This window comes from Merops nubicus, unplaced genomic scaffold, assembly GCF_000691845.1.
Source record: "Merops nubicus isolate BGI_N331 unplaced genomic scaffold, ASM69184v1 scaffold15505, whole genome shotgun sequence".
In the NCBI taxonomy this organism is placed as follows: domain Eukaryota; kingdom Metazoa; phylum Chordata; class Aves; order Coraciiformes; family Meropidae; genus Merops; species Merops nubicus.
This window is the reverse complement of record NW_008607752.1, coordinates 42,248-69,916: the sequence shown is the minus strand read 5'-3', so window position 1 is coordinate 69,916 and position 27,669 is coordinate 42,248. Positions and strand designations below refer to the sequence as shown.

Here is a 27,669-nt window from a genome sequence, read left to right as displayed (position 1 = left end):
GTTGTCCCTCCAGCAGATGTCAGGGTTATCATCATGTTATCATCAGGTTATCATCATGTCTCATGTTTCAACCATAGCATTGTTGCAGGATATGCACTGTGATATTCCGAGAGAAAAGTAGGTGGAAATTAAGTACATTCCCTTTGACACAAACTGAGCGTAAGCAGCACCATGGCAAAGTCAAAGTGGTGAAGAAATTGCAAAAGGAACAGCAGGAGCAGAAATGAGGTACCCTTAGAGCACAATGCCTGATAATCCTCTGTATTTTAGAGAAAGCAGTCCAGACAATTAATATTTTAATATAGAGAACTCTATTTTTCTCCCTTTATTATCTCAGAAAACGGTGGATTTTTCTGAAATACACTTGAAATGTAACAATTTCTTTTTTTACCATGGAAGTATCTGTAAATTTCAGATAGGATATAAGCCTCACAGATTGCTTTTTGCCATGATTCACTATCACTGTACAAAATATTATGTAAATTATTATGGTGAAAATTCATTATTAACTTATATTAAAAGCAACAAACTATACAGATCAAATAACACAGTATGTATTTTTACACAAATGAATAAAACAGTTTTGAATTAGAAAAGCAATGATGACCTCCTTTCATAAAAGTTGTAGTCTTTTTTTTGTTTTGAATTGTAGGGATCACTCCTGTTGATAATAAGCACCACATACACTTAAATAGTTAGCATTTCCAATTATCAAAATTACAGAAAATATATCTTCCTTACCTATGTATACAATTTTTAGATTCGAGATATGCCATACCAGAAGCAGCATCTAATGAAAATTTCACCAGCTGTTTGGTTTTTAGCTCATCCTTCTTTTTTCTTAAAAACGATAGGAAATCACCTCCTAGAAAAACAGATGGATGGACAGTTAGACATGACAGACAGGATATTCACATTTATCTCTCATTAAGGGTGTGAGACCAAACAAAATGCAGCCATCAGCTGTTATCTTTAACCCATCAGTCTGAGGATAAGCCTAAGAAAACTGAAGGAATTCACCTTTCAAAATGCACTCTCCCTAACTTCCATTAACTAGCAGGTGCTTAAAGCTGAAAACTGCACAGCATGTTTTTGATAAACCCAAAATCTTCATGTGTGTCCATTAAATACAGATGAACATTAAAATTGTCATAAAAAACAATAGGTAATTTGTGATAAATATAATTCCATAATCACAAAACAGTTGCTGTAGGAGTTTATAAAAAAAAAAGTGAATAAAGAAGTTAGGTCCTACTAGTTACATGAGAGTAAATAGTTTTCAATTGATCATCTGCAGTGGTGATTCTCAAATTCTACACTGATGTGTCTGGAGAGGGTGACAAAATGTTTTACATCTTGGGCAATGTAAGCTGCATATTTGACACTGGCAATTGAAGAAGGAATTTCTGTTTGAAAAAAAAAAAAATTCTGAAAAACTGATTTGGAACAAAGAGAACCATGAGGAGCATTATACCAACACTGCAATGCTATGTTCTGATGGATATAACTGTATCAAATATATTTTTCTAAAATCCATTTTATTGTTTCAGGCAAAGACAAAAAATCATAGTGAAGCTTTCCACATCACACTCTTTATTTGCTAGTGTGTAGCCAGCCATTGCTCTGGTCTTTGCTTCTTTTCACTTTGCACTGAATTGCCTACAGTGATTCTCTCTTGCAGATAATGCACTGTTACACAATTTTGTTTACCACCTTTTTTAACAATGTGAAATAACATCAGGTATTACAAGTTTCATATGGGTTTTTTATAGATTTTTAATGGATTAGCACCTTAACTCCTTAACTGCCAGCTGCTCTGTTTATTCATTTTGCCTGGGATCAGGTTTCTTTTAGTGCAAATGACCTGGATATGATTGTTTCATAGGTTGTCCCTTAAAATTCCCAGAAAATTAAACATTTGATAAACTACAGTTAAAAAACACTGTTTTGACTTTGCTTGATTTTTTTTTTTTTTTTTTTAAAAACACCGTAATACTACAGGAAAGCCAGAAAATAGTCTGTTTTCACACAGTAGTTGAGGTTGGCATGGGCCTCTGGTGGTCATTTGGTCCAACACTCTGCTGAAGTAAGGGTCATCTAGAGCCAGTTGTCCAAGATCATGGCTTTTGACAGTCTCCAAGGAAGGGACTCCACTACTTCTCTGGGCAAACTGTGCCAGTGTTTGGTCATCCTCACAGTGAAAAAGTGTTCCCTACTGTTCAGGAAGAACCTCCTGTTTTTCAATATGTGCCCATTGCCTCTGGTCCTACCACTGGGCACCACTGGAAAGAGCCTGGCTCCATCTTCTTTACACCCTCCCTTCAGGTATTTATACACATTGATGAGATGCTCCTGAGCCCTTTCTAGGCTGAACAGTCCCACCTGTGTTCTCATGTTGTGCCAGCTAGAACCTCTCAGATGAGCAACTACAGACTGAGTACACCAACAGTGCTTCTGGCATGGATGGAGCGCATGATGCCCTTTACTCCCGGGCTGGGTAACACAGATGGAAAATCAAGAGCTGACTCGATGTGTTTGACTCTACAGCCATTTGAAATACCCTCTGCTTTACAAAAGCTAGTTACACACATTTCATAGCAAAGTCTGATGGGTTGAAACTTGAGATATTGAATTTTAATTTTTAATGAGATTTTAAAAGAACAGAACAGTATTACAAGCTGGACTGTGTAACAATCACCTTTGCTTTAATATGAGAAGCTCCTGACATAGTCTGCTAATGGTGAAAAACTAGGTATTGCCAGAGAGAAAAAAGATTGGAAGACTCCATTGAAATATGTGTAATTTCTTACACATGTTTACATAATTATTCTGGTTACAGAAAACAATTAACAGTAATTTTTAAGCACTTTCCCCCCTCCAGCACATACAAACAGCCTGATGAAAATTATTTTGTTTATATACTGAGAACTCACTGATTTGTACATAGGAATCATCTTTTAATTAGCAATTATGATTATACGCCTTTATGAATGTGAGTCTTGCAGTCTTGACAAATTGTAGCATTACTTGAATGAGAATAGTAAATCAAGGAAGCTTACAGAAAAGACATATGAGATTATCCTAAAAAACTCTATCCTCAATCAACTGATGTTTTAATATTAAAGATTTGAGAATTTCTAACAACTTACTGCAGGAAGACCTGAAAGGACAGATAAGGTCAGTTTCATACACAAAAAGCCCCCAGATGCCTTCTCATACAGCCATACTAAAAATGAAGGAACAAGTCCTAAGTATGAGTGTTACGAAAACATCAGTGTGAATCTAAATTCGTATTCTGCACAATTTGTATATATTCTTTGTACAAATAAGTTACTGCTGTCCACAACCAACAGAAAAAATCTGTTCTCAAATACAAGGCTACTAAAGATAACACAGTATCAAAAGAAAAGCTAAGCATATCCATTAAAAAAAAATAGAAATAATACATGTTTTAAGTTTGTTTCTAATTTGCTTAGGCAATCAGATTAAGATCCTGATTTCCATCAGTTCATTTCTGAATAGGATTAAAAGATGCTCAGTTCCTTACATCAGAATACGTCAAACCTCAAGAGCAGAAGCCTGTATCTTCCCAGTGCAATCATACCATCAGGAAGTGATTTAGACTTGCTGATTTTCCGTGTTTGGCAATTACTGTGTGAACTTCTAGAGTTTTAAGCAAAGCAAGCACAGTATACCTTGAGCTGTATACAGTGTATTTTATGCCTATCATCAAAACATAGTTTTAATAAAATTATCTTCATCTCAGAGTCTCAATAGTGAAAAAAATTAGCAAAGGTGTATTTTCTCTAGCAGTTGTGTTTTCTTCTATCTGCCCTTACACAGAGAAGACAAAAAAATGTCTTTTAAATACTCTAATGCCGATCTGAGAGCATTGTTCTTTGCAGACAAAATAGAAGAACAAAGTTATATATGTCTCATTCTGTACAAGACATGTCATTTTAGGCTAAATCTTATCATCCTCATCATTGTGATACCAATATAGGCTTAAGTGTCTGTCCCTTAACTACCAAAATTACTCCTACTAGTAAATTCTGACTCTTACATTGGTCTACTGTGACCAATGTCCCAACTATTCATCTTCACAAGAAAACATCCACACGAATACCTTCAAAGATAAGACTTCACCACAAACCCTTCAGTGCAGAACTGTGGCTACCTAATAACTGTATGTGCTTCTCAAAACAAGTTCAAATATAAAAAGCCCTAATTCACTATTAGCAGCACAAAGTGGCAGAGCATTATCTCCAATATAATAGCTGTTGATGGAAATGAAATAAACATACCAATTCAACTATGAAACAGCTGAAACAAAACTAGATGACTACATAACAGTAAGTAATGTTTTCTCTTATATGTGGAATTTCCATTGTATTCTACACAGCTACCTGTTATTCGTTAGTGTTAACACAACACTACCAGGAAATGAGGTTTGTTCCAACCACTCTAAGTACTACAGAAATAATTAGCCCCTTATAGTATTACCACCAAGCAGAAATCAAATGGCTGGCTTTGGTTTACAGGAGGATAATTAACTGTACTGGAGCGTCTGCCTAATATGGTAGAATTATTTTCCTAAGCAGATGACAAAAAGAGCAGAAGGTCCATGAGAGCAGCCTGCTAAAACTGGGTTCCTCAAAACAGCCCTTCAAGTATTTCACTGTTAATAAGAACTATTTCAGATTATATGTAGGAATTTTAAGAGAGTGAAAATAAATACCACATATCAGCATTTCCTAGTGTTGGTCATGTTTATAGCATAAACTTTATGCTGCATGTAAAGTAGTATTTTACAGCAATATAACAGTTCACTTAATGACACACATGAAAGTAAGATAACGTTTTGCAAGAGAAAAAAAAGCTGTCTGTGATCTATGAGAAGAAATCAAAATACAAGGAACAGCAATGAAATATGTTAAATCAGTTTACAAAACATTTAATTACATCAATTTCTGGCTTCAATGACATTTATAATCAACTATGAGTACATACTTCAGTGTTCTCCTGAGCTGGTGCCCAAAATGGTACCTACCTACTTGGCACTCTAGTCACTCCTGACATTATTCTGATAATGAGTATTGATACGGAACATAATTAAAATATAGTTTTGAAATGATGATAGGAAATCTCCCACTTATTGATATCCAGATATACAGACAGATATTATTTGTATATTATATATCTATATGGCATCACATTATTTAAACAATGTTATAAATAATAACTCTACAAATGTTAATAGATGTGTTAACATAACAGCAATTATTAGAGAATTATATGGAATTATATATATATATATTATTCACGTATAAGTTCTCATAAAGTGGGAGAATTTCCTTTCCTAATCAGCCGTGTTAAGTAGCAGTTTGTTTAAAGAGTCCTCTTAATTCTTTTTAGATATGCACACACTTGTCATGCAGATGCAGAACACTTCTGGACATACCACTTAATAGTCACCTAACATAGAGGAGATCCACGATTCAGCATTCATAATTGTTTCATAAGCTGGTAGAATATTATTGAAATAATCTTTATCTGAACATGCATTTATAAATTTGAGGACTCATATGGTCAGTCTTTTAAGTAATGTAAAAGAAGTAAGATTTTTATTGCCTAGTGTCACAATCACATATACATTAATAACAAAGCAAACCCTAATGCAGCTACTTAAAACTACGAATTTAAAATACCAAACATGCATCTGTGGCAATCTGAGAATTCTTTTTTAAGAAAATAAGCAGCTGTTTGACAAACTATTGAAAATACATGGGTTTAGAAATGCTGAAGAACTCACTATCCTTAAAATTCTGCGTTTTCACTTTACAACCAATAGATCACTTAGGTGTAATGCAGTCCTTTCACTTAAAAAAAAACATATATATATTACATAGATAGTAACAGAAACTGTAGACCCAAGGGTTTTCAACTGCTTAACGAGTATTACCACAAAATCCAGTTAAAACTTTTTTTTTTTCAGTTCAGCAAAGCAAACAAAAGTTGCTAATATCATGGAAAGTTTTGCCATAGTAATTGTAACAATAGTAAAGAAGGATGAGTGGAAATGCACGTATGTCAAGACAAAAGATGAAAGCAAAAAAAAGACAGTTAAAAGAGTGGTGCGCACTGAAAGCCAAGCACGTGATCAGCTGCAATAAACAGGTAAACACAGACAAGATGTTGCTGGCACCAGGTCTGCAATGCATGTGGCTTTTAGGCAGCAAATCTGTGATGAGACCACCATGGAGATGACTCACTAGCACTAAATATACACACTACAAAAAGATGAAGATGAGACAAAGATTACAATTAAAATTATACACGCTATTTCACATCCTTTTAATAAAATGACAGACTATACGCATAGGATATTCAAAACCAAGAAAATACTGACAGTGATCAGCAACCTTGCCTTGGATTTAAGGGGGATCGAATAAACTATAGAGCATGAAGCCAATGATCCTACCACATTAACTACCTATTCTCACATGGCACAAAAGCTTGTCCAAAATCAAATCTGTCATCATCTGTCAATAGAAACCAGAAATCATAACAAGACATCAATGGCCAGCATCCCTTGTCCTCTCTGCTGTGCAAAATAATCCTGTCCAGATTACAGGGATTATGTGGTTTTGGTATTGTCATTATGAAGCTACAGAACTATGAGAAGGCAGATACAACCTACTTCAGAAATTAACTGAAAGGAAAATCATCTTTCCCCAGGAAGTCTTCTATTCAGTTTTGTTTCATTAATTCCTGTAATTGGACTATGCTTATAAACCAATAATCACTAGGCTTGAAAAGGATTTCGGATTAGAAAGTCAAGATAGCCCACGTGTAACAGAATGTACATGATGAACAAAGGTTTTTTACTCTAAAGAAAAACAATGAACATTTTTTATATGCAGACACATTAAATAATTTGTATTTTTACTTAAAAGTTGTTCTAGGGAAAGTGAAAATAATCATATGAAGGAATACCAACAAATAAAACCAAAGAAATAAGATGCATATAGAAGGTATGGCAGCTATCAAAACACTTCGCTGATTGTTTGTTTTATAGAGGTTTCAGACAGATCTTCTAGTTTCATATTTTGGATAATTTATTTTTGTATAATCTTGATAGAAAATACAGAATCATCAAAGTCTAAATATTTTAAAAGATAAAAATCAAACTTGTCTCAAATGTTACAATAAAAAAAAAAGAACATGTAGTGAAGCTTGGGTCTTTTATCAAATAGGGAAGCTCTGAGCTGAAAGGGATTTAATCATGACCACCTACACCCCAACAAAAGAACCTTACTGCTCCTCTCTTCTCTTAATATCCTCACAGCTGGAAAACATGCAGCAAGTAGGAAGGCAGAGCCATGTGTGAATGTATAAGATGAAGAAGAAAGGAAGGGAGGAAGAAGAAATGGTGACTCTATGTGTGTGCATATGCATGTATACTACAAGAGGGCTGTGGGGAGAAGGCCAAATTTGGCATATCTCTGGAGAGAAGGAACCCATGTGAGGGTGTCTGGTTCACAGGGTGACGCGTCCAGCAAGAGAGAAGGCGGCAGAACCAAAGGCATGGCAGGTTGCAGAGAAGTAGAGACAAATAAAAATTGGAGGCTGCAAACTTAGCTGAGTGTAAGATGAAAGGTTTAAATAAGAGACAAAAACTAGAGAAACAGACAGAGGTCTGTAACGTAGACAGAAGGTGGCTTTAGCAAGAGCTGGGTATTAAGCCAGAAAACTTTTTTGACTAGAGAAAAAAAGAACTGAATTGAAAACAAAGCCAGACAGTCACCATCACTGTTAAAAATCTGCACCTTGTCTCTAATTTCAACTTGTCTACAATCTGAATGACCTTTTTTTTTTTTTCTTTTTTTTTGGTTGCATTGATTTTTGACAGTTATAATGGTTCTGTAGGTATTTCTCCACTTCAGTCCTCTTTTCTAACGAAGGCTAAAAAGGGGACCTGATACATCAGCTGAATACAGGGCTTCATGTGCAAATGCTTCTGACCCAGCACACGCTGTTGAAGTGAAAAGTGCTGTAACATACAGAAAGAAGCAATTAGAGTCACTTTAATTTCAGAAGAGATGCAGTGAGTGAGCCCAGCTGGATCAAAGCCTACTGCAGGTAGAACAGCATGAATAGATAGGGTGCAGAGGTAACCCCATAGCTTGGGCTAAGAATGGCTTATCAGATCCTGCTAAATGCTTCCTGAATGTGCCTCAGAGCCAGTGTAGTTGTGATCAAGCAGCGCTGCACCTGAGCTAATAAAAATTGTCACCTCTGAATTGTTTCTGCATCAAAGGCATAAGCAATTTGCATCCCAAATGATTCAGTACAAATCTGAACACTTGTTTATCTTATCCAGTTGCAAATGTAGATGCTACAGCCTTGCTGAACTCCACCTTGAAAGCCAGGTACATATGTCCAGATATCAGATGAACATACAGAAAATCATTGAATCATAGAATGTCTGGGCTGGAAGGGACCTCCAAAGGTCATCTAGTCCAAGCCCCCTACCATAACCAGGGACCTCTCCAACTAGACTGAGCTACTCAGAGCCTCATCCAGCCTAATCTTGTATGCCCCCAGGGATGGGGCCTCCACCACCTCTCTGGGCAACCTATTCCAGTGGTCTGTCACCCTCATATTGAAGAACTTTTTCCTAACATCTAACCTAAATCTACCCTTTTCTAGCTTAAAGCCATTACACCTTGTCCTGTCACTTCAAACCCTTGTGAATACTTTCCCCTGCTTTCTTGTAGGCCCCTCTCAGGTATTGGAAGGTTGTTATAAGGTCACCTCCTCTCCTCCAGGCTGAACAACCCCAACTCCGTCAGCCTGTCCTCATAGGAGAGCTGCTCCAGCCCTCCAGACACAGTACTCCAGGTGAGGTCTCACCAGGGCAGAGCACAGCATAGTTGAAACCTAATCCAGACAACCTTCCCATACTATTAGGCTACTGAACACTTTCATAGCTGTTTATATGTACAAGCACAGCTCAATCTGTTTCCAGCTGCAAGTGTTCAGCAAATCTATTTTAATGTATGTCAATATCAGCCTAAATAATACAAGGAATGCAAACTCAAGTGTCCAGTTAAGTAGGGGGTTGCTGGTTTTTTGCAACCATGTATCCATTATCAAACAGCAGTCCTATGGTGGTATAAGGAATGCACACTGATATCCCAGAGAAATGCCTACAGTGCATTTAATATTAGAGTGAAACACATTCACAAGTGCCCACTGGGGACAGGGTGTGGGAATCACACTCAGAGGAGATCACTGATACAACAGAATAGATAAGTCCCATGGCAACAGAATGGATTTGGAGAAGAAACAGCTCCTGCAAAACTGTTCAGAACTGTATGAGGTAAGAATCTGACTCATAAAGGAGATCTAGTTTTCATAATATCGTGACATATAATATACTTAAATAATAATGTGATTTATTATCATAACAGATGTGCTATAGGAAGCTAAATTAAGACTTTTCAGACAAGCCAGACCCTTGAATTACCTGGTTTTGAATGCTTGGCTTAGCAAAAATAAAATTCTTCAAAAATATTAATGGGAATGTAATTTTAACTATGTCAATTCTAAAAATGTTTAAATATATAGAAACCTGAAACAGAAAGAAACTATCAACTTGTGTTTAAACACTCTAACAGCTAAAAAGAGCAGGTCACAAAAAAATGTGACCACAAGCTTCCTTCTACTACTGTGAATTAACCGTTGGAACATATAACATGTTTGCAGCTACTGTTAATCAGACAAATCCTTCCAGAGTGAGCTGGTGCTGGTGTGATGGTGATGCTTATCTTGATAAACTGTACAGACTCTTTGCTGGAGGGACAGAGGTAACTTTGAAGGTTCTACAAGATAAACTGTTGAAATAGTTGCATGAAGTGGTAACTGCACCACAGGATTACACATCTATCGTCAAAATGCTCCACTCTAGAACACACTGTTCACAAACACATGGAGTTCCTAACTCTACATTAAATTGCCCTTTCAGAGAAAGCTAAAATTCAAGTAAATTGAAATGAACACAAAGAAGGAGAAGGGGGAAAAAAAAAAAAAAGTGGCTTGGGATTGATTTTGCATTTTACAGATTACATTTGATTTTGATTTGGTTTTCCCCTAAACCTAGGAAGAGAAAAATAAAAACATTCAAACTTTAAAGGAACATCTGCAATTTGTTTTTTATTACATAGGGGATAGCATGATAAATTAAAAGCAGACGAAAACACAGTTAGGTGATCTTTAGCGTTTCAGAGAGTGGAAATGCCTTATTCTCAAAACTCAAATATCACAATAAGATCCACTATCACTAAGAGATACACTGAAACCAGGAAGATAACAGCAAGGAAACATAAAACAGAAGGGTATTCTAGTGTCTTCTTTTTCTGTCTTTCCCCATTAGAAGATGTTGACTTCCTTCTGAAAGTGGAAAAGAACAGGAAGCAGGTTTTGTCACTCCTTCACCATATTCTTGATAATCTTTCCTATACACCATCCATTACTCTCAGGTGATCAGCCTGGACTCTGGCCAGCTTACAGATAATGCTAGCAGTATTCCAGGCAGTGTCTCTGATCATCATCTAAATTGGCTAAAAATGAGCTATTATGAAAACTGCTTATGCCCTGTGCAGCATTAAGAGACACTGGCAAATTGTCCTCTTCCTGTTCCGAATACCAAGCAGCTCCTCATAATTAGTTCTCTTTCTTTAGTTTTAAGGTCAACAATGCATGATAAAGCACCAAAACAACCACTGGGAAAATGTGCACAGAGCAAAGAAAAATTAATAAATTAACCCTGGAAAATATTAGTAAAGTGCTCAAATATTTTTATATTTATGTGGCACCACATAAAAGTTACTTGCTTTCTTAAATAGTACCATATACCACACTTTATCACACAGTTCTACTGTTCCTCCTTTTGGAAACCATCCCTGAAAAAGGCTAGTTTTCCACATTAGAAAATTTCTGTGGTAAAGACTACAGACTGCATTCCCAATCTCAAATATGCAGCAACCCTCACTAAACAGTTCTATGACTGGTATCCCCCCTTTCCTACTTTACTTTTCAGTCTGGTTGGTCAAGCCCATGTGACAACAAACTCATGTCTCTACACTAACAACAAGCGTTTGGCAAACCTCAACATTCAAGGTTTCTTTTCTGAATTTCATTTGCAATTCTCACTTTAACTTTCTTAGAATAAACTGAGTACTTAAAAAGTATCACAACAAATAATTTAAAGGTTATTGTATTAAGTTATGAAATAATGCAGTATTTCGTATTTTTAGACTGCAAAATACCAGACAAATTCTCCACCAAATACCACCTTTGCAAGAAATCTTATCAAATCATCTTAGCTGACATTTCATTATAAAGTAGCAAGAAAAAATGGAAGACTATTACACAGAAAATTACTTGCAGCAACCTATATAATTATCAGAATTCTTCATAATTCTAACAGGTTTCAGTAGTGTAACTTTTCAAAGCAGGATTTTGGAAAATTTTGAAAACCTTGGGCGGCATGTATCTATCTACTTGAGTGTTTTACTCTGATTTTCCTGCAAATGATCCAAATAATTTCTGCTCCTTCAATGCAGGATTTAAAATTCATTGCATGATACTGCAATTACAGGGAGATATATTCCACTGTATTGTATCATAAAGCATGCCTTTTTGGCATGGAGTTCTCACTAGCTATGTGCTAATGCAGCACCTGAAATCTGCTCTTGGGCAGTGGAGATACAAGAAAAACTGGCAGTCAAACACTGTGTTTCTCTATTCAGTAGCCTCACTGGAGTCAGAATCAGTAGGGAGACTTTATCCACTATATTCTCTCCAGGTAAAGCTCTGGCTCATAAACCCAAGTTTACAGGCTCCTTATCTGAAAAAGTGCTTACTATTAAAACAGTCCTCCACTAGATGCATCCCACTTACTGTGCATATGCTATGCAGATGATCAGTAAATGCTCAGCAAATTAGATGGCATGGCTCACTGTGCAGGGAATAAGAAATTGCACTGATTATGGATCTCATGTTGTGTGCTCTCTGGCTCCAGACACCATACCACGTGGTATCGCACCATGGAGCAGAGATTGCTTAAGTCTCTGTATCAAAAAACCAGCACATCTGACTTGCCACAGGAGCGCAGAGGCACACACATGTACGTTGCTCAAGGCCCATTCTAAATTAAGAGTCCTAACAGAATGTGAAGAGTAGAAGCTAGCAATATGAAATTGGAAAATATGAGCAAAGGTATATGCACAACAAAAGAAATAAAAGCCTAACTTCTATTAGGAAAACAAAATGCATGCCAAAAATCAGCATATAAATGCATGGGTGTTGACCTCCTCGAATTTTCTTTCTTTTAAACAGTCTTAGTATTTTCAAACTGGAATTACAATTGTCATAAAGAATGAGTCATAACTGCCAAAGAGGCAGAGGAAATCTCTGCGAGAAGTTCTGCATTATCAAAGTGTTGTAACACAAAGCTAATTTACAAATGTAGTTTTTTCTCAGTTCGTAGTCTACTAAAGAGACCACAGAGAAAAACTACACCGCTGTAAAATCCAGGCTATTTTTTATTACATATTGACTGAGAAACCACACAGCAACATCAGCATTAGACCCTGGTAAGGATTTGGGCACTAATCCTTTTTAGCTAATATTTCAATATAATCTAGGTAAAAAAAAAGAATAAAATTATTTGCAAGAGTGCGTTAAAGGCTATTATGAACTTAACTGTTACTGAATCAGAAATCAACATTTTAAAACCACCTGCTTTGCTATATCGTTTTTTCACAGCAGCTAGCTAGCATAACTTAAATTGGCAAATAAGATTTTTCTACAGATCTCCGTTAACTTACAAATGTACAAAATGTTTATAAGAAAAAGTATTAGAGACTAATTGACTCAGTTTCAATGGGTATCTTGACAATTTTGGGAAAGAGAATTAAAAAAACAGAGAAAAATTTGCTTGGGATTTCAAAAGAGTAATTTCATTTTCTGGTAACTCTCATCATAAATTCCTGAGTGGCAGTTTTACATCACATCTCTTCTTTACATGTTTCTAGGTATTGGAAAGGACATTGTTGCAGCTGTATATATTTTAGCTTCTGTTTATGTATGACATGGAATATTTTAATTACTTCATATTTTTATCAATTAATAATACATCTAAATTATATAACAAATAAATATTGTCCTACACAACATAGAAGCACATACCTCCCAAATAATGCTCTTTGAAATACTAATTGGGGGTTTCTTACTAGTTGATAGGCACCACAACTTATCGAGATTTTTATTTGTGGTATGTGTGCCACAAAGAATAAAAACATTTGGCAGAATATGCTCTTGTATTCAGATAAACTATTTATTATACGTCTTTACTTGGGCAACAGTGTCAGTCGTTTACCTGGATAACAGGGGAACTCAGCCCTTTAAAAAAATATTCCAGTAGCATTTTTCCTCTATTAAAATGCAGGTTGCTGGATATACATTCTTTAAAATGTAAAAAAAAGCTTATACTGCAATGGTCATTGTGCATATTTTACTAAACATACGTAAAAAACACTTTTTTAAAAAATATTTGTTATGATTTCTGAGTCCTCAGAAGAAATTGTCTTCTACCAGTTTACTGGAGTCTCTTAACTTGTTACGAGAGTCACGTGCAACTTAATTGATAAAAACCATTAAAACTCTTACTCCTGTGTTTTCAGTCTAGTGGATAAAGGATCCTAAGTCTGTGTAATCATCAGTGGTACCAACATAAAAATAGTGTGACCGTACCAAAAACCCCCAAGTTCTGTGTTTTCAGGCCTTCTCCTTTCTGGGTTTGAAGTTCTCTTTTTCATTAGATGTGGTCTGACAAACTAGAAGGAGTAAAGTAACCTGATCCAAACCAACTCTAGAAAAAGATGCCACACTCTGCTTACAGGATATTCCTCCCCTTCTGGGCAGGGAAGAGGAGGGCAGAGAGAAGAGAGGAGAAAGGAGAGAGGAGAGAACTGGCCCCTAACAACCCAGCCAATGGCAGAGAGATAGGATGTAATTTTCCATATATGCAACCCCTAAAGAGAATTTCCATAACACACACAAGCATTACATTGAGATACTTCCTTCACTTCTTGAGGGGTGGTGGATTGCAAAAAAAGATAATCAAGTTTTTCTGTACTGGAGTAATCTATGATGGCTTGACACTGGATGGACATAGACAAATGAGATCAGTATGACCAAGAGCAGATAAGTGAATACTAAGTCTCATCTACCTTTTCACTTCGGCTACGCATTGACAACATCCTCTGCTACATTATTTATTATTTCAGTTAATCCTTGCTATATCACCCACCTTAAAATTTATCAGCGTGATTCACTTTAAGACATATATCACTTGTTATATTAACACACACACCAAGAAAATGGATGCACCTACAAAGGATAATTGTCTTTGAAAACTTGCCTTATTTTTCTGTTCTCTGTTGGCAACATCTGAGCTATTTTTGCATGTAACAATGGATGCACAGAGGCTTAAATATGCATATGTCACCTTCTCCATTGTTTTTACTGATGACTTTATCCAGATGCATAGTTTTTAATCCCATTTACATTTTCAACAAAGGAAGATTTGTGCAGAGACAGTTTACGATAGAATCACTAACAGAGAAGCACTTCTCTGTGTACAGTGCTAAGTTTCAAACTAAACATTTAATACCTCAACAAATTAAGAATCTGAATTGAAATCTGAGTCTGGAATGAAAAACAGAATTAGCCCTTACCGAGCCACACCACAGGAGTCTCAAAAGACATAAGTACATAGCATACACGTATTTCGTATATAAAAACAGTATAAAAAGTGCAAATGTTAAACAAAACTCAGAATATGCAGGAGAAATTCCACATGTAATGGAGAGGCTTTTAATTTTTCCCTCAGGGGAAAAACTGTCAGACGTTTATTAATTACCTGCCTTTTCAGCCACAAATTTACAGAATACAATTCTAAGCTACATGTAATTTTTAGTTATTAAAAAGCATGTCAGAATTAAACTGCTTAATCACCTTCAATTGTAAACACATTTAAGACAAACACAAAGAAGACACTGAAATTTAAGTGTTGAATGCAAGTCCACAAGCCTACCTCTATTCTATTCTTCTAAGGGCAGCACTAAATAACAAATCAGAGCACTAATAATTATTATTTTAGGTAATCTTATCCAAACTTGCCACTAGAAAACAGAAAATCTGTAACATCAGACCTCCTGCTTCTCTGATCTAAGTAAGTGTTCTGTCTTTCCTCTGCCAGCATCTTCAGAGTTGGCATCATTGTAGTTTCTAGTGTTTTGGGCAGTCTCATGGTGTGCTAACCAAGGTGTAAAGGACTTTTGAAAAGTTCGATGGCTTGAACATAACACAGTGCTTATGAGGGCAAGCAAGTATGAAAGATACACAAAGGACTTACAGACCAACAAAAGGGGTTAAGAATTAAGAAGTTTCTTGCAAATTAAAAGCCAGGAAACAAAGAATTTTTTGATAGAATTGGACTGCAAACCAGACATGGGAATCAGAGAAAGATTCTCACTAATTCCTCCTGGAATTGTATTAGTACATTTCAACGGCTTGGTCTAGGCTATGAAAACACTGAAGCTGAATGATAAAAGTGTTAAAAGAAAAGGATTTATTTTTATCTTCAGAGATGACTGGAGAAGCTGATTACCAAAGTATGTCTTAAAGCCCAGGACACCACTTTTATTCTCCACTTTAATAAAGTTAATCACAAATACAAACATAATAATCTAATGTAATTGAATAGAAGCAGAAAATTCTAATACGTCAAAGGTTTCATCAGTGCTCTTGTACTTAAGCCAGTGCTCAAGAATTAGAAATAACCAAAGTCTTCATGAATGAGATGGTTCTTAAAACAGTTTGCTGTATAATGTTGAAGACAAATAAAACAAATGCATCAGTATATAAAATAAAGCAAATACCGCATATTAAGCAGTCCTAGGGTCTACCAAACCCACACATGTTCCAGCTGCTGAGAAAAACAACAAAGAGGTAAAATTGCCTAAAAGCTGTTCAATCCCAACAATTTGAAATTGGGTAACAAGTAAAGTGAACTCTAGATTCCAAAATTACATCAAGAGCAACCCACAAACTGAGCAATATATCTGGGCAAAGAAAAAAACCTTATATTACCAGAGATGATCAAAGTCTGAGGTATTATCCATCCATCAACTTTCGTCAAATACAAACACTCACTATGTAAGTTTATTGTTAAAGGAAGTACCATATAATATCTTGTCAGAAGGAAAATGAGCATAGAGCTGAGATACCTTTCAACAAATTCTGTTGTCTTGAATGACTACAGAAAAGCTCATAACACATTTGTGGAGCTCACACCACTTTGAAGCTAAAAGACCCTAGTATTTCCAAAGATTTGTAACATAGGTGATTTTTGAGATCATTTATAAGAATGCAGATAAAGACAAATAAAATCCAATACATTTTACATTATGGAAATAATATCTATGAAAATAAGCTGCAAAAAAAAGGCAAACAAATTACCTGGCACAAGTTCCATAACAATATAAATAGGTTGTCGCTGTGTGCAAACTCCTATAAGTTTCACAATATTAGGATGATCATACTGTTTGAGTATTCTGCAAAACACACAATAAGTTTATTATATTAATAAACTTTATTATATAAACTGATTAAATATATATCTTAAAACTTTAATCTTATTTTAATGGAACATGACATTACTATTATTATAAAGAAAAAAAATCAAGTGTAACTGATCAATCATCATTCTGCTTGAAACAGAAGGCATATAGATTCACTAATAAATCAAGATGGAACACTTTCTTATACTTATTTTACCATTTGTCTACATAACATTTATCTACAGAGCTGAAAACTAGCTTGACAGGTTTGCAGTTTCTCAGGAACCCTTGTAATTAAACAGCATTTCAGAGGTGGACCAGAAGCAAAGCTACATCAAAACAGCCTGCACAGCTTGCCTCTACACCTCCCTGCTGCACTTTTCAAAAGCATTCTCACTGCAATTTTACTTTAGGAGATTAATTGATACAACAAATTTTAGAATAATGTAAGGACAGCAGTTTTGATTTGGGGAATTAAATACATACATTTACATCTTCTTACACAATAGTTTAATAAAAACTTTTGCAGCCTATAACAGCATGCTGTGATTTATAGGTGAAATGAAGGGCAAGGAAGAATTCTACAGGGACGTTTTAACTTACATATTTTGTCTACTATCTGATGACTTAAAGCATCTCCTCCTTCTCCCTTTTTTTCTAGGATCAAGATAAAATACTAACTGATCTGCTACATACACATTTAGTATGGAATAACACACCCAATATTTTTTTTCACACTAACATTGCTCCATTAGTGGCAGGCTGCTGAACAAATACATCTCTGCAGTTGCCCAGTTACAAGCTGTTATCAACAGATAACAGTGGCTGATTTTCATTCTTTAAATGCAGATATTATCTTCTAGTTTTCCATATTGATCATACCAGCTTGGGAGTAAAAATGAAAACATACAAAGTTTCATTGCAAGAGTGAGTAAGTCAATTTAAACAATTGTGAAATTGTCTCAATGCACTCCTCCACCCTGAGGTTTTACAACCTATGCACCTATGACAGTTTATATTCAGAACACTTAGTATATTGTGGCTTGACTGTCATTTGAAAGATAAATATGCAAGCCCATGCTGCCTTATACAGTATAAAATATATCAACTGGAATGAACTGTTTTAACAAAGAGAAAAATAGTAAATGGTGTCTATATGGTAACCTGGCCACATTTGATCAGCTCTATCAGTCATGTGTGTAAGGTGGGACTTATGACTGCTATAATCACATTTAAATTAACAGCATCTTCCAGTCTTTTTACCCCAATCCTCAGAAGAAGTTCTGAATGGAAGCACCTAAAACAACAAAACTGTGTTTTACAGGCATAGCTTGCTTTACCAAAAAGGTAGTTTCAGCAAATGCAGATGCCTCTGCATTCACATGTTAAAAATGCCTCTGTTTAATTATCAGGGCAACAGTTGTGAAATGTACTGAGGAAGAGAAAAGAAGGAAAAGTTTGAATATCGCTCCTTTGAATTTTCTGAAGGTCAGATTTTGTAAACCCACCTAGTAATCTAACTTGAAAAAAAAAAAAAAAAAACATGAGTATGTATTTCAATTAAATTTAGAGAACCTACCTGGCTTCTGACAGAAATTTTATTTTCAATTCCTGAGGAAGATCTTCTTTACAAGTTTTTACAGCAACAGGAGTTTTATCCTTTAATGTTCCCTTATACACTTCACCAAAATTACCCTGAAATCAGGAAGAAAAAGATTCATTCTAAGTAAACAATAACTTCACAAATCTCCAGAAAAATAATGCAGATGACTCATGTAACTTATACGGAACTTTGAAATGTGCTTATGAAGCCAAATGAGGTTTTATACCAGTATCTGCTCTTAACATTATGCAGCTCACAGACATAGTACACCTCTTAAATGGACACAGTTTATAAGTTCTACTTTGACCTTGCTGGACAGAAAAAAAAAATTCAGCAATCATGTAATTCCAATTTTTTCATAAAACCTCTTAGTAACTTCTGAAATCAACAGACACTGATAATTGTACTTTTTTCTCCTGCACAGTTTCATTTTCACATTATTGTATTTTATCAATGCTTTTCCACTTGCAGTCTGTAAGAGACCAAAAGGTGATCTGTGAAATGAGAACAAATCACATCAAAATAACAAACGTTCTCATATATACAAGAAAGAAAAAATGCAAAATGAGAAAAATGAAGCCACTGAATATTGATTTTGATCATAAATTAAAACCACTGAAAAAAATGTATTGTCATGTCTGTCCTGAAAAAATCATTTGAACGATAACTTTTCTAAAAGGCACACTCAGCACTGCTCTATAAAGGCAAGTATGTAAGGCCTCACGTTAGGACAAGACTTCAGGAAGTAGCTCCTTTCATAATCAGAATTTTTAGGTCTTCAACAACACACTTCCAGGGTTAGTTGTTTAGTTTTTCAGCTTTTATAGAAGAAAATGGAATAATAAATACCATTGATAATCTCCATAAGGTGTATTTTTTACTTCAATAAAAACAAAAGGAAAAGTAATTACGACACAAATGCAAGGAAGAAGGAAATGGTAGAGTATGTAACAAAGCACTGGTATCAATGAAAGAAATGCAAGAGAATAAAAAAACCAAAAACACTCAAACAAACCAAACAAACCTGAAGACCTCACACTTTTGATTGAATTTTATATTTCCCGAAGAATAAATACAACTGAATTTTAAATCTATGTCTGATAAATTACCACATGAATTTTTCTTCTGTGTCCTGGTATCTGGGGCTGCACATGACTTCAAAAACCAGCAAAACTCAATGGAAATGCTTTCCTTTTCTCCCTGAGTGGTGAAGATCTCATTACATTATTTATTTGAATACGGTATTGCCAAAGGAAGAAGACACAAGAGGAAAAAAAGAAGCACAGAGATGGAAAATACTACTGTGCTGCTACTAACAAGGGAAGAAACACACAGGTTTCCAGCATTATTTTATATAACCTAGGATGAGGATTAAGGTGGCAAGCACGGAATAGCATCTATGACAGCAATCTGCCCTTCTAAAATAGCACCTCTAGAGGACAGGACAATACCTCTGATATCCAAAAGGGCATGAGATGTCCAAAGGTAAGAAGCTGAATCACTCCCAACATTCTTTTCCGCTAGCCTTCTGGTATTTGGCAGTGAAAGCTGTACCCACCTTGGGGATCACTTAAGTACTGAAAATGTGTTTTTTATTTATTTAAAAAATTCAGTTATTACTACATATATGATTTTTAATATATTCCTTTCATTTGACTTTCATTTTGTGCGGTAGTCTAGAATTAATACTGAATAAACAAACAGATCATCAGCTCCTGAGGTGAAGGAAAATCACCTTTTCTAAAGTTTGCATCCTCTTAGGCATAAAGGATTTTCCTCCTCATCTTTTCCAGGACACTCAAGATTTTATAGACCCTCAGATTTCTCACTTGCATTTGTAATGGCTATAGTTCATTTAAAATTCTGTCAAATGGACAGTGATGGTGCCGACTTTCTTATCTTTTCTAGTTTGTATCTTTTCAGAGATGGATGTATAATGGATATATACTGTGTTCTGAGAAAGTCTTACTCCTGCTAATACATCCTTCTATAATAACTGTTAAGCACTGAATGTTTAACGTTTATGGAATGTTAAAAATGTGTTGTGCCCAAAACATGCAATGTACATGTAAATTCCGCTTACTAAATTAATCAATTGCTTTAACTGCCTTCACTCATCAGGAATAATTGATTTTTTTTTTTTTTTAGCAAGACTACGCTTTTTAAATGCCCGAAACATCTTTATTTTTCTCCCTTGATCCTATTCAAGAATGTGAAGCTGTCATAGTACCTACATTTTATCAAGACATAGCACTGTCTACCAGTAGGTAACTCTTTATGTCATCTTACTTCCCCAAAGGGATTTTATCCAGGGTAAGAAAATTTTCTGACAATATTTAATTCCCCAATTTCTTGAACTGTTTATCAATTCTTTTAGCAGGTACCATAATAAGAAGGCAACTATTGCTTTCATTTCTCTCCTTCTCATTTAAGGAGGTCTTAAATATCTTTGTAGATGAAAAGGTGCTAAAAATCTAAGTGAGGTACAGGGTTTTTAAAGACTTAAAGCTCCGAAGCAGGATTTGTGATATAAACTGCATTACAGAAGGATTTTACATATTGTGAAGTTACCTAACATTCAATAAATCGCATAAATAGCACAAAAGCAATGAAAAGTTGTTTTAACAAAGAGTGGTTTAATCATCTCATTATATAAAATTTTAATCATAAATACATAAATAGTATAAACACATTAACATAAATCTCGTCATTTATATTTCACAAGAACATTTTTTGTAAGACTACATGAAGTAAAAGAGAAACATCATGCTTTATAGAAATCTAGTTAGCTTAAAAGCCTTCCAAAAGAGAAAAATATGTATGCTAGTCAAAAACTTTCAGCATTATAGAATTTACCAGTAAATGTGATTTACATTTATCTGAAGGACAATGTTGTCGGGTGTATTAAAGTAAAAGGATTGATATAAAAATTGCAGACAACAGTAATTTAAAAGATAAGGCAAATGTAGGCTTAATGATTAATATATATATAGGCTTATATGTGAATATAGATTTAATGATTAATATAACTTATTTAAGTGTTATTTAGATCACTTGATTACTTACTTTGCCCAGTAATTCTCCCAGTGTGACATCTTCGTGATTGAGAACCCACTTCTTATCCTATGGAAAGAAAAGGAAGGGGTTTCAGTCTCTGCAAATATGTAAGACGTGGTTACTATAAGATACGTTGCCATAGAAATGCTGCTAAAGAAGCATTAAATTCAGACTGCTCAATCAAAAGCATGCCAGGAAGTTTTAAATCTAAATGTTTATAAACCAGAGATTAAAAAATTTGCTAAACAATAACTTACTGAAATACACCACATAGCAAATTTCTATCAGAATATTAAGCCTACAAAATGATAGCAGGTATGTAAATAGAGCATTACACAAATTTGTACCTAAGCTCTGGAAAAACCTAGCATCCTGTTTTTAACAATCAATCCTTTAGTAAAATTCAGAGAAGAAAACTTCATTTTAGTATAGAAAATAACATTGCTAGATTAAACACACATTTTTCTCCTCAGTGTACATGAAAAAGAACTGATTTTTCTACTTGATGCAAATGTCTTGTTATTTTCTAGGTCTTTGGTGGTAGTCTGAAATACCACAGAATATAAAATCATTTTAGACACACCCAGCTACAGAAATTAGTGCTTGAGCACACTTGTTTGTTATCTTAATGATATATCTTATTTCCAAATGGAATTAATTGAAAAATCTAGAAACTTTACCACATTCTACTTTATTTATATCCTCTGACTTCCCCCAGGAGAGGAGAGTGACTTACATCAATGCCATACTTCTTAGCTGAAGTGAAGGGGCTTAAACCCCCAGCCAAGAACAAGGGTGGGCTTATGGATGATGCCCACAGCCAGCCAAGAAAGACCCTGCTGATTTGTCTTCACCCAGGGTATGGCCAGCCTTGGCTGGAACTGATTAGATCACCACCAGCTGCCCCCACCTTCCACATTAACTTGGAGGCGGAGCAAGAAGCCACCTCTAAAAGAGCTGACTCTGCTTGCAGGGGGATTGGGAGGCCTGGCTACACAGTGTATGTGTTGACTGTGGTTGTTGGAAAGGCTAACTGACTGCATAGCAACCAGAGTTCCCAGGATGGTGGAGAGAAAGATGAGTCTCTACTACAGGACTGGACTCATGGCATGGCTAATTTCACCTCCCATGGCTTGGATCCTTGGCCAGCTCGCTTCCTTCTTCACATCCTACACAGTGAATAAGTGTATTAACTTATTCCTCCCTCTGGTGAGGTTTGTTTGTGTATGATTGAAAATCAGAGGGAGGAATATGGCTGTTAGTCTGCCTGTTGATTAAAATATCTTTCTATATTGGGCAACTGGTCAGCAGATTAGCCAAGCACAGTTACTGACTTAGCTCAGCTCAGATGGAGCTTCAGTGCCTCTTGTGGGATAACCATTTATCAGACATGAGGAGCTACTTGGCAAAAGCATGCTTTCAAAATTCTCCGGGAAGACCACCAGGGAAATGACAACATAACTAAAAGATAGGAAGGAACTGCCTCAAGGTAGACACTTCTTGGGAGAAGAGTGAAAGATGAGCAAGCACCCTACTGAGGCTGCTGCAGTTATTACACAATTGTTTCCAGAGCAGGCAAAGGGACTCCTTGTTCCCTGGCTAGGAAAGGCATTACTGTTCTCTAAAGCCATATCCTCCCACCGATTTTTGCTCAATGGTGTTACCACTCTCTTATTCTTCCTCAGCAGTTATTGAGCAGCCAGAGTGACAGTGTGTAGTGATAGCTGACTGCTCCCTGGGGCTGAGCAGCCATGGGGACCTGCAAGCATCCACCCCAGTGCCCTCAGCAAGTGGGCAGAGCTGGCTGGGGGACAGCTCCAAGTTTAGAACAGCCAAGTCTTTGGTGATAAAGCGGGTCTTAGCTCAAGCTGGGAAGTCAGCCTGTGGCTCGGAGTCAGGATGAAGGTCAGTGAGGGGAACCGGCATCAAACAGAGCCCCACAACTGGTGGGCAGGTTCATAGTGACAAGGCAGAGCTGGGATCAGTCCAAAAGTGAGCTGAGGGTCAGGGTTCATGACCAGATGAACAGGACACGTGGCCAGGCACAGCCGGGCTGTGACATAGCAGGAGCTGGGGCTCAGGTGGGACTGTGGAGAGAAGCTTTGCTGACAGCAGCACCTGTGGGACAGGTTTCAGCCCTGCCTGAGACCTTCGCCCCATAGGAATGAAGCCTTCAGCTGATGGCTGGAAGGAACAACCCTCACTTGCATTATTGCATGTTGATCCTGAGCTCTGGACAGGAGTGAGGATGCTCTCAAGGCCCCTACTGAGCTAGATGTTTACGAAGAACATGTTTGGAGTCCTATCAGTATATCTAACCTTTGGAGATAATGTTAGATCTGTTGGCTTAACAGTAAGAAACAAGTTGTCAAACAGGCAGTTCACACAGTGGAGAACCTGGTCAGCCTTGGGACTGCCACCCTCACCCAATGGTCAGGTATGAGCTAACAGTCATCATACTGAAGGTTTATACAAACAACAGTTACGTAACATGTACATTCTGAGACTATCAAGGATTCTTGTTTGTTTCCAAGAAAGATAAGCATTTTTAAAGAGGAGAGTTATTTTAAGAGTTAACTGTAACTCACAAAAAAACCCTAAACAAACCATAATTAAAGAAATAAACCCTTCAACTGTGAAAAAGAATACTTCAAAAGTAATCAGAATGACCACACTAAGTTTCAAGCCTTGATCAATCAGGAGGGAATCAATCGTGCAGGGGCATTGTTCAGTGAACATGCAGGTACTGGGGTGGTGTGAGGCGACAATATGACAGTAGATGGTTGCTGATGTGATCAGACCAAGGTGTAAACTCATTTTTCTTTTTCTGAGATGTAAGAATGAAATATTATCACTATTACCCTACATTTCTTCCAAACAGGTAAGCTCAAGTCTGAAGTGCAGTTTTCCTCCTGCCTACATCCCTTCATTAGCAGAAACCACATCAAAGAAATCAAACATTATTATGCCAGGAAGAACACTTAGAAATTAATTGCAGTAAATTATAGCAGTTTTTGCTAAAATGGAAAACATAACCCAGAAAGAATACTTACTGTTCAGATTCCCCTAGCATTATTTTTCAGTAATTTTCAGTAACAATTTCAGTCAAGAAGAACTCTAAAATGATACTTTTTCAAATTAACAACCAGCAGTAAGGCAATTAGACACTAAACATTTTAAAAACAGATATTTTGGGAATTAGATATGAATTTCTGAGCCTCTGCTAAACACTTGATTTTAAAAATCTTACATTTTCTAATTGGAGAAAAAGGGATAAAAAGCAAATGCCACCTCTACTTGTATTCAGTTTCAGATTACCATCAAAAACACCCAAGATGAGACTCCAAAGCAAGATTTGCAAGAGGAAGAGTGAGCAAATCCCGATCAGCCTCCATCACAAGATGAATAAATAAAAATTCCGCATTACCATCACTGTTACTTACTTATGTCCTCTTCTCTGCCACATTTTCTCTAGCCAGTCCAGACCACCAGACCACATTAAAATCATCAAGCTAGATGCCATGACACTAATGAAGGTAGGTTATATTGTAAGTTCTACCACTGCTTTTTGTCTTAAAAGTAGATGTAATGAAAGCAATAAAAAAAAAAAAAATGCTAAAAACCTCTAGAAACTGGAAATCTTATTTGATTTAGGAAAGACCAGCATGACTCAACCAAAAGCAAAACATAGTGCTTTATGAGAACTGAAAACCTAAAATTTCCCAACCTAAGAATCTATCTGAATACAGCACAGGCAATTTGCCAACAGCCTAAATATCCCTCCACTTTCCTCATGCCAGTAAACGCTTCATTAATCTTCCTCTAAAAAAAAACTCATAAAATGGGTATTGACAGCATCTCTTAAGTATGGTGCATGAACATGCATTATGCCTGTTTCTTCATGTTGTAGGCATGAAAGAATGCACTCAGAAAAATATTTTGGAAAATAGTAGTTGCTCTCCTTCCAAATGAAATAGAAAACATTAATAGAATGAATTACTGCTGCTAAGAGCAATTTTTCTACAACAACAAAAATGGAAAATCAATCTTTCACTTTCAGTATTAAAGGATAATCAGAGTAAAACTCTTTTCAATGGCTAAGAAAATCATAGTCATAGATAATTTTTTAATCACATGAGTATTCAAATATCACCTATCATAACTTGATGACCCAAAGGAAAAAAAGACACTGAGTAATGGTTGTGTTCTTCTGGACAGGATCTATCAATATGGAAATGAGAAATTCTCTTCTTAGAGAAGTACTATTTCGACAGCACCTATTCCAGTAGACCTAAGGTGCATATCAATTTCATGAATCATAAACTATGTGTTTCAAGTCCTTCAGATTAACTACAGAAATAAAGATAGTCAGTGGAAAAGATTTTTTTTTTTATGAAAAAGTGAGTTGTGCAAGATGGGTTTTGAAAAACCCCACTGACAACTTCTTTAAAACTGTTTCAGAATAAAGATTCATGAGCTGTAAAAAATTTTACAGAAGCTATTTTGCATTATTATCAGCCCCATATTAAGCCATATCGATGAAACTTAGTGTGAGCTGTAAAACAGAATAACAGTGCAGTACTTTTCCAAAGAGGTAATCCTATTTCATCTGACTTGTTATTGTTCCATAAATAATCACTGTGAAGTTCAACCTTTCTGCTAAACCAAATTCTGAATGGCCATAAACCAAGAGGGTAGAATTGAGATTTCCAAAAGGAGCTATGCAGTGTATAAACTGCAGAAATGACCTCAGATTAACTGCATAGCTTTACTTTGATCTCTCTTTCTTGAAGATCAATAAACAAAATGATTATAGAAATCAACATACAAAACCAGTTTTCTTAACCTTTTTTTGAATGGCATACAATACGTCCCTAATTTTATATTCTCTTACTCTTCAAAGGACTAGAGAGATGCTGAAGTTCTTTCAGCAAAAATACAGGAAATAAAGAAAAACGAAGGAGGAGAAAAAAAATTGAGAAGGAGCAAGACATAGAATGCAAAATTCTTAAGCACAGGAAAAGGTAAACCAAGTTTATGTCAAAACTATTACATTTCAAACACATTACAAAAACTTAAAGCATTCCCCTCTACTTCATATAGTACATTCAGCTCTCAAGCCAAAATACTCTGAATCACCTGTTAAGCAAATACATGCAAACAGAGAAATTATCTGCCCTGCATCAGATATGTCCTTCAAAACAGTGACAGTGTTCTGTACGCTCAAAGGAAAAAAAAAATGTGATAACACAGATTTTCAGTTGAATATTCTGTATGACTTAGAGAGAGAGGAATGCAAAAGCAGAGTCATATTATGCATGCATATTTAAATAAAAAAAAAACCAAAACAAAACAACAAAACTCGAATGGTTAAAATACATTAAGAAATTTTCACATATGCACAAACACATTTTCGCTTCTACTCATGTGCATGAATAGGAAAGTACAGTTGGGGTTGGTGGACCACAGATGTATATAAAAATGTCCAAGAGTCTCCTTGAACTATGTGAGACACTTAGACACACACTTAAGCTCCATCCTGACTCCAAAATCCATCCGGCTGTTTTCACGTAGTTTCTTTTGCCCAGGAGATAAAACATTTAACTAATGTTTTTGGCAACACCCACACACAAAGGTATACTCTTTGCAAGACTGTTCCTTCATATACCCAACATTCCTTCCAAAATATTTACTAAATTGTAGTATTTAGCATGCAAAACCTTTCAAAGACCTGCAGTTCTGCATTAGAGATTCCACTAAATCACTATTTTTCTCAAAACAAAAGCCTAGGTTTCTTTATGCTATCCCCTCCTGGCCACATCTGCTCATCCTGAATTTGCTTTGATAATCTTTGGATAATACGTTAAAACCACTGAAGTAGAATAGTAATAGCCTGGCAAATTTTAAAATAAACTGTCATCTTAATTTGTGATTGGGAAAGAGCAGGAAAAAGGCAAGTCCACATAGAAAGGAAAAGGGAGCAAGAACAGTCACCCCTCCTGCACATACACACCTTTGTGGCAGCAGCACATTCACTTGCCTCAGCTATAACATAAAGCTGCAGCCTTAATGTATGAGAATTTTTTTTTCAGTGTGAATGTCAGTAAGGTCTGCCTGCATCCTGGGCAAGACAGAAGATGGCTTTGCATCAGGAGTCATATAATGTTACGTAAGTCCCAATAGTTTAAATGAAGCATGTTACGTTAAGTTGTTTACATCAGACACAAATTGTTCTTTCAAAGATACTGCTGGCTTCTCACGCACCACCAACTCATTATCCAGAATAGCAAAAGTGCTGAGAAATCTCTGGTGTCA

At 35.9% G+C, this 27,669-nt stretch overlaps 1 protein-coding gene across 1 annotated transcript in view; it reads right to left on the bottom strand.

Moving 5' to 3' along the window:
- Nucleotides 1-741: 741 nt before the first annotated feature.
- LOC103772715 (tyrosine-protein kinase Fer-like) overlaps nucleotides 742-27,669 on the bottom strand; it is a gene marked incomplete at both ends in the record, with an annotated part of 68,074 nt that continues 41,146 nt past the window's right edge. The window contains 4 exons of the mRNA XM_008940057.1: nucleotides 742-865; nucleotides 16,594-16,688; nucleotides 18,274-18,389; nucleotides 21,364-21,420. Coding sequence (XP_008938305.1) covers nucleotides 742-865; nucleotides 16,594-16,688; nucleotides 18,274-18,389; nucleotides 21,364-21,420 — 392 coding nt within the window. The remainder of the gene's footprint in view (nucleotides 866-16,593; nucleotides 16,689-18,273; nucleotides 18,390-21,363; nucleotides 21,421-27,669) is intronic.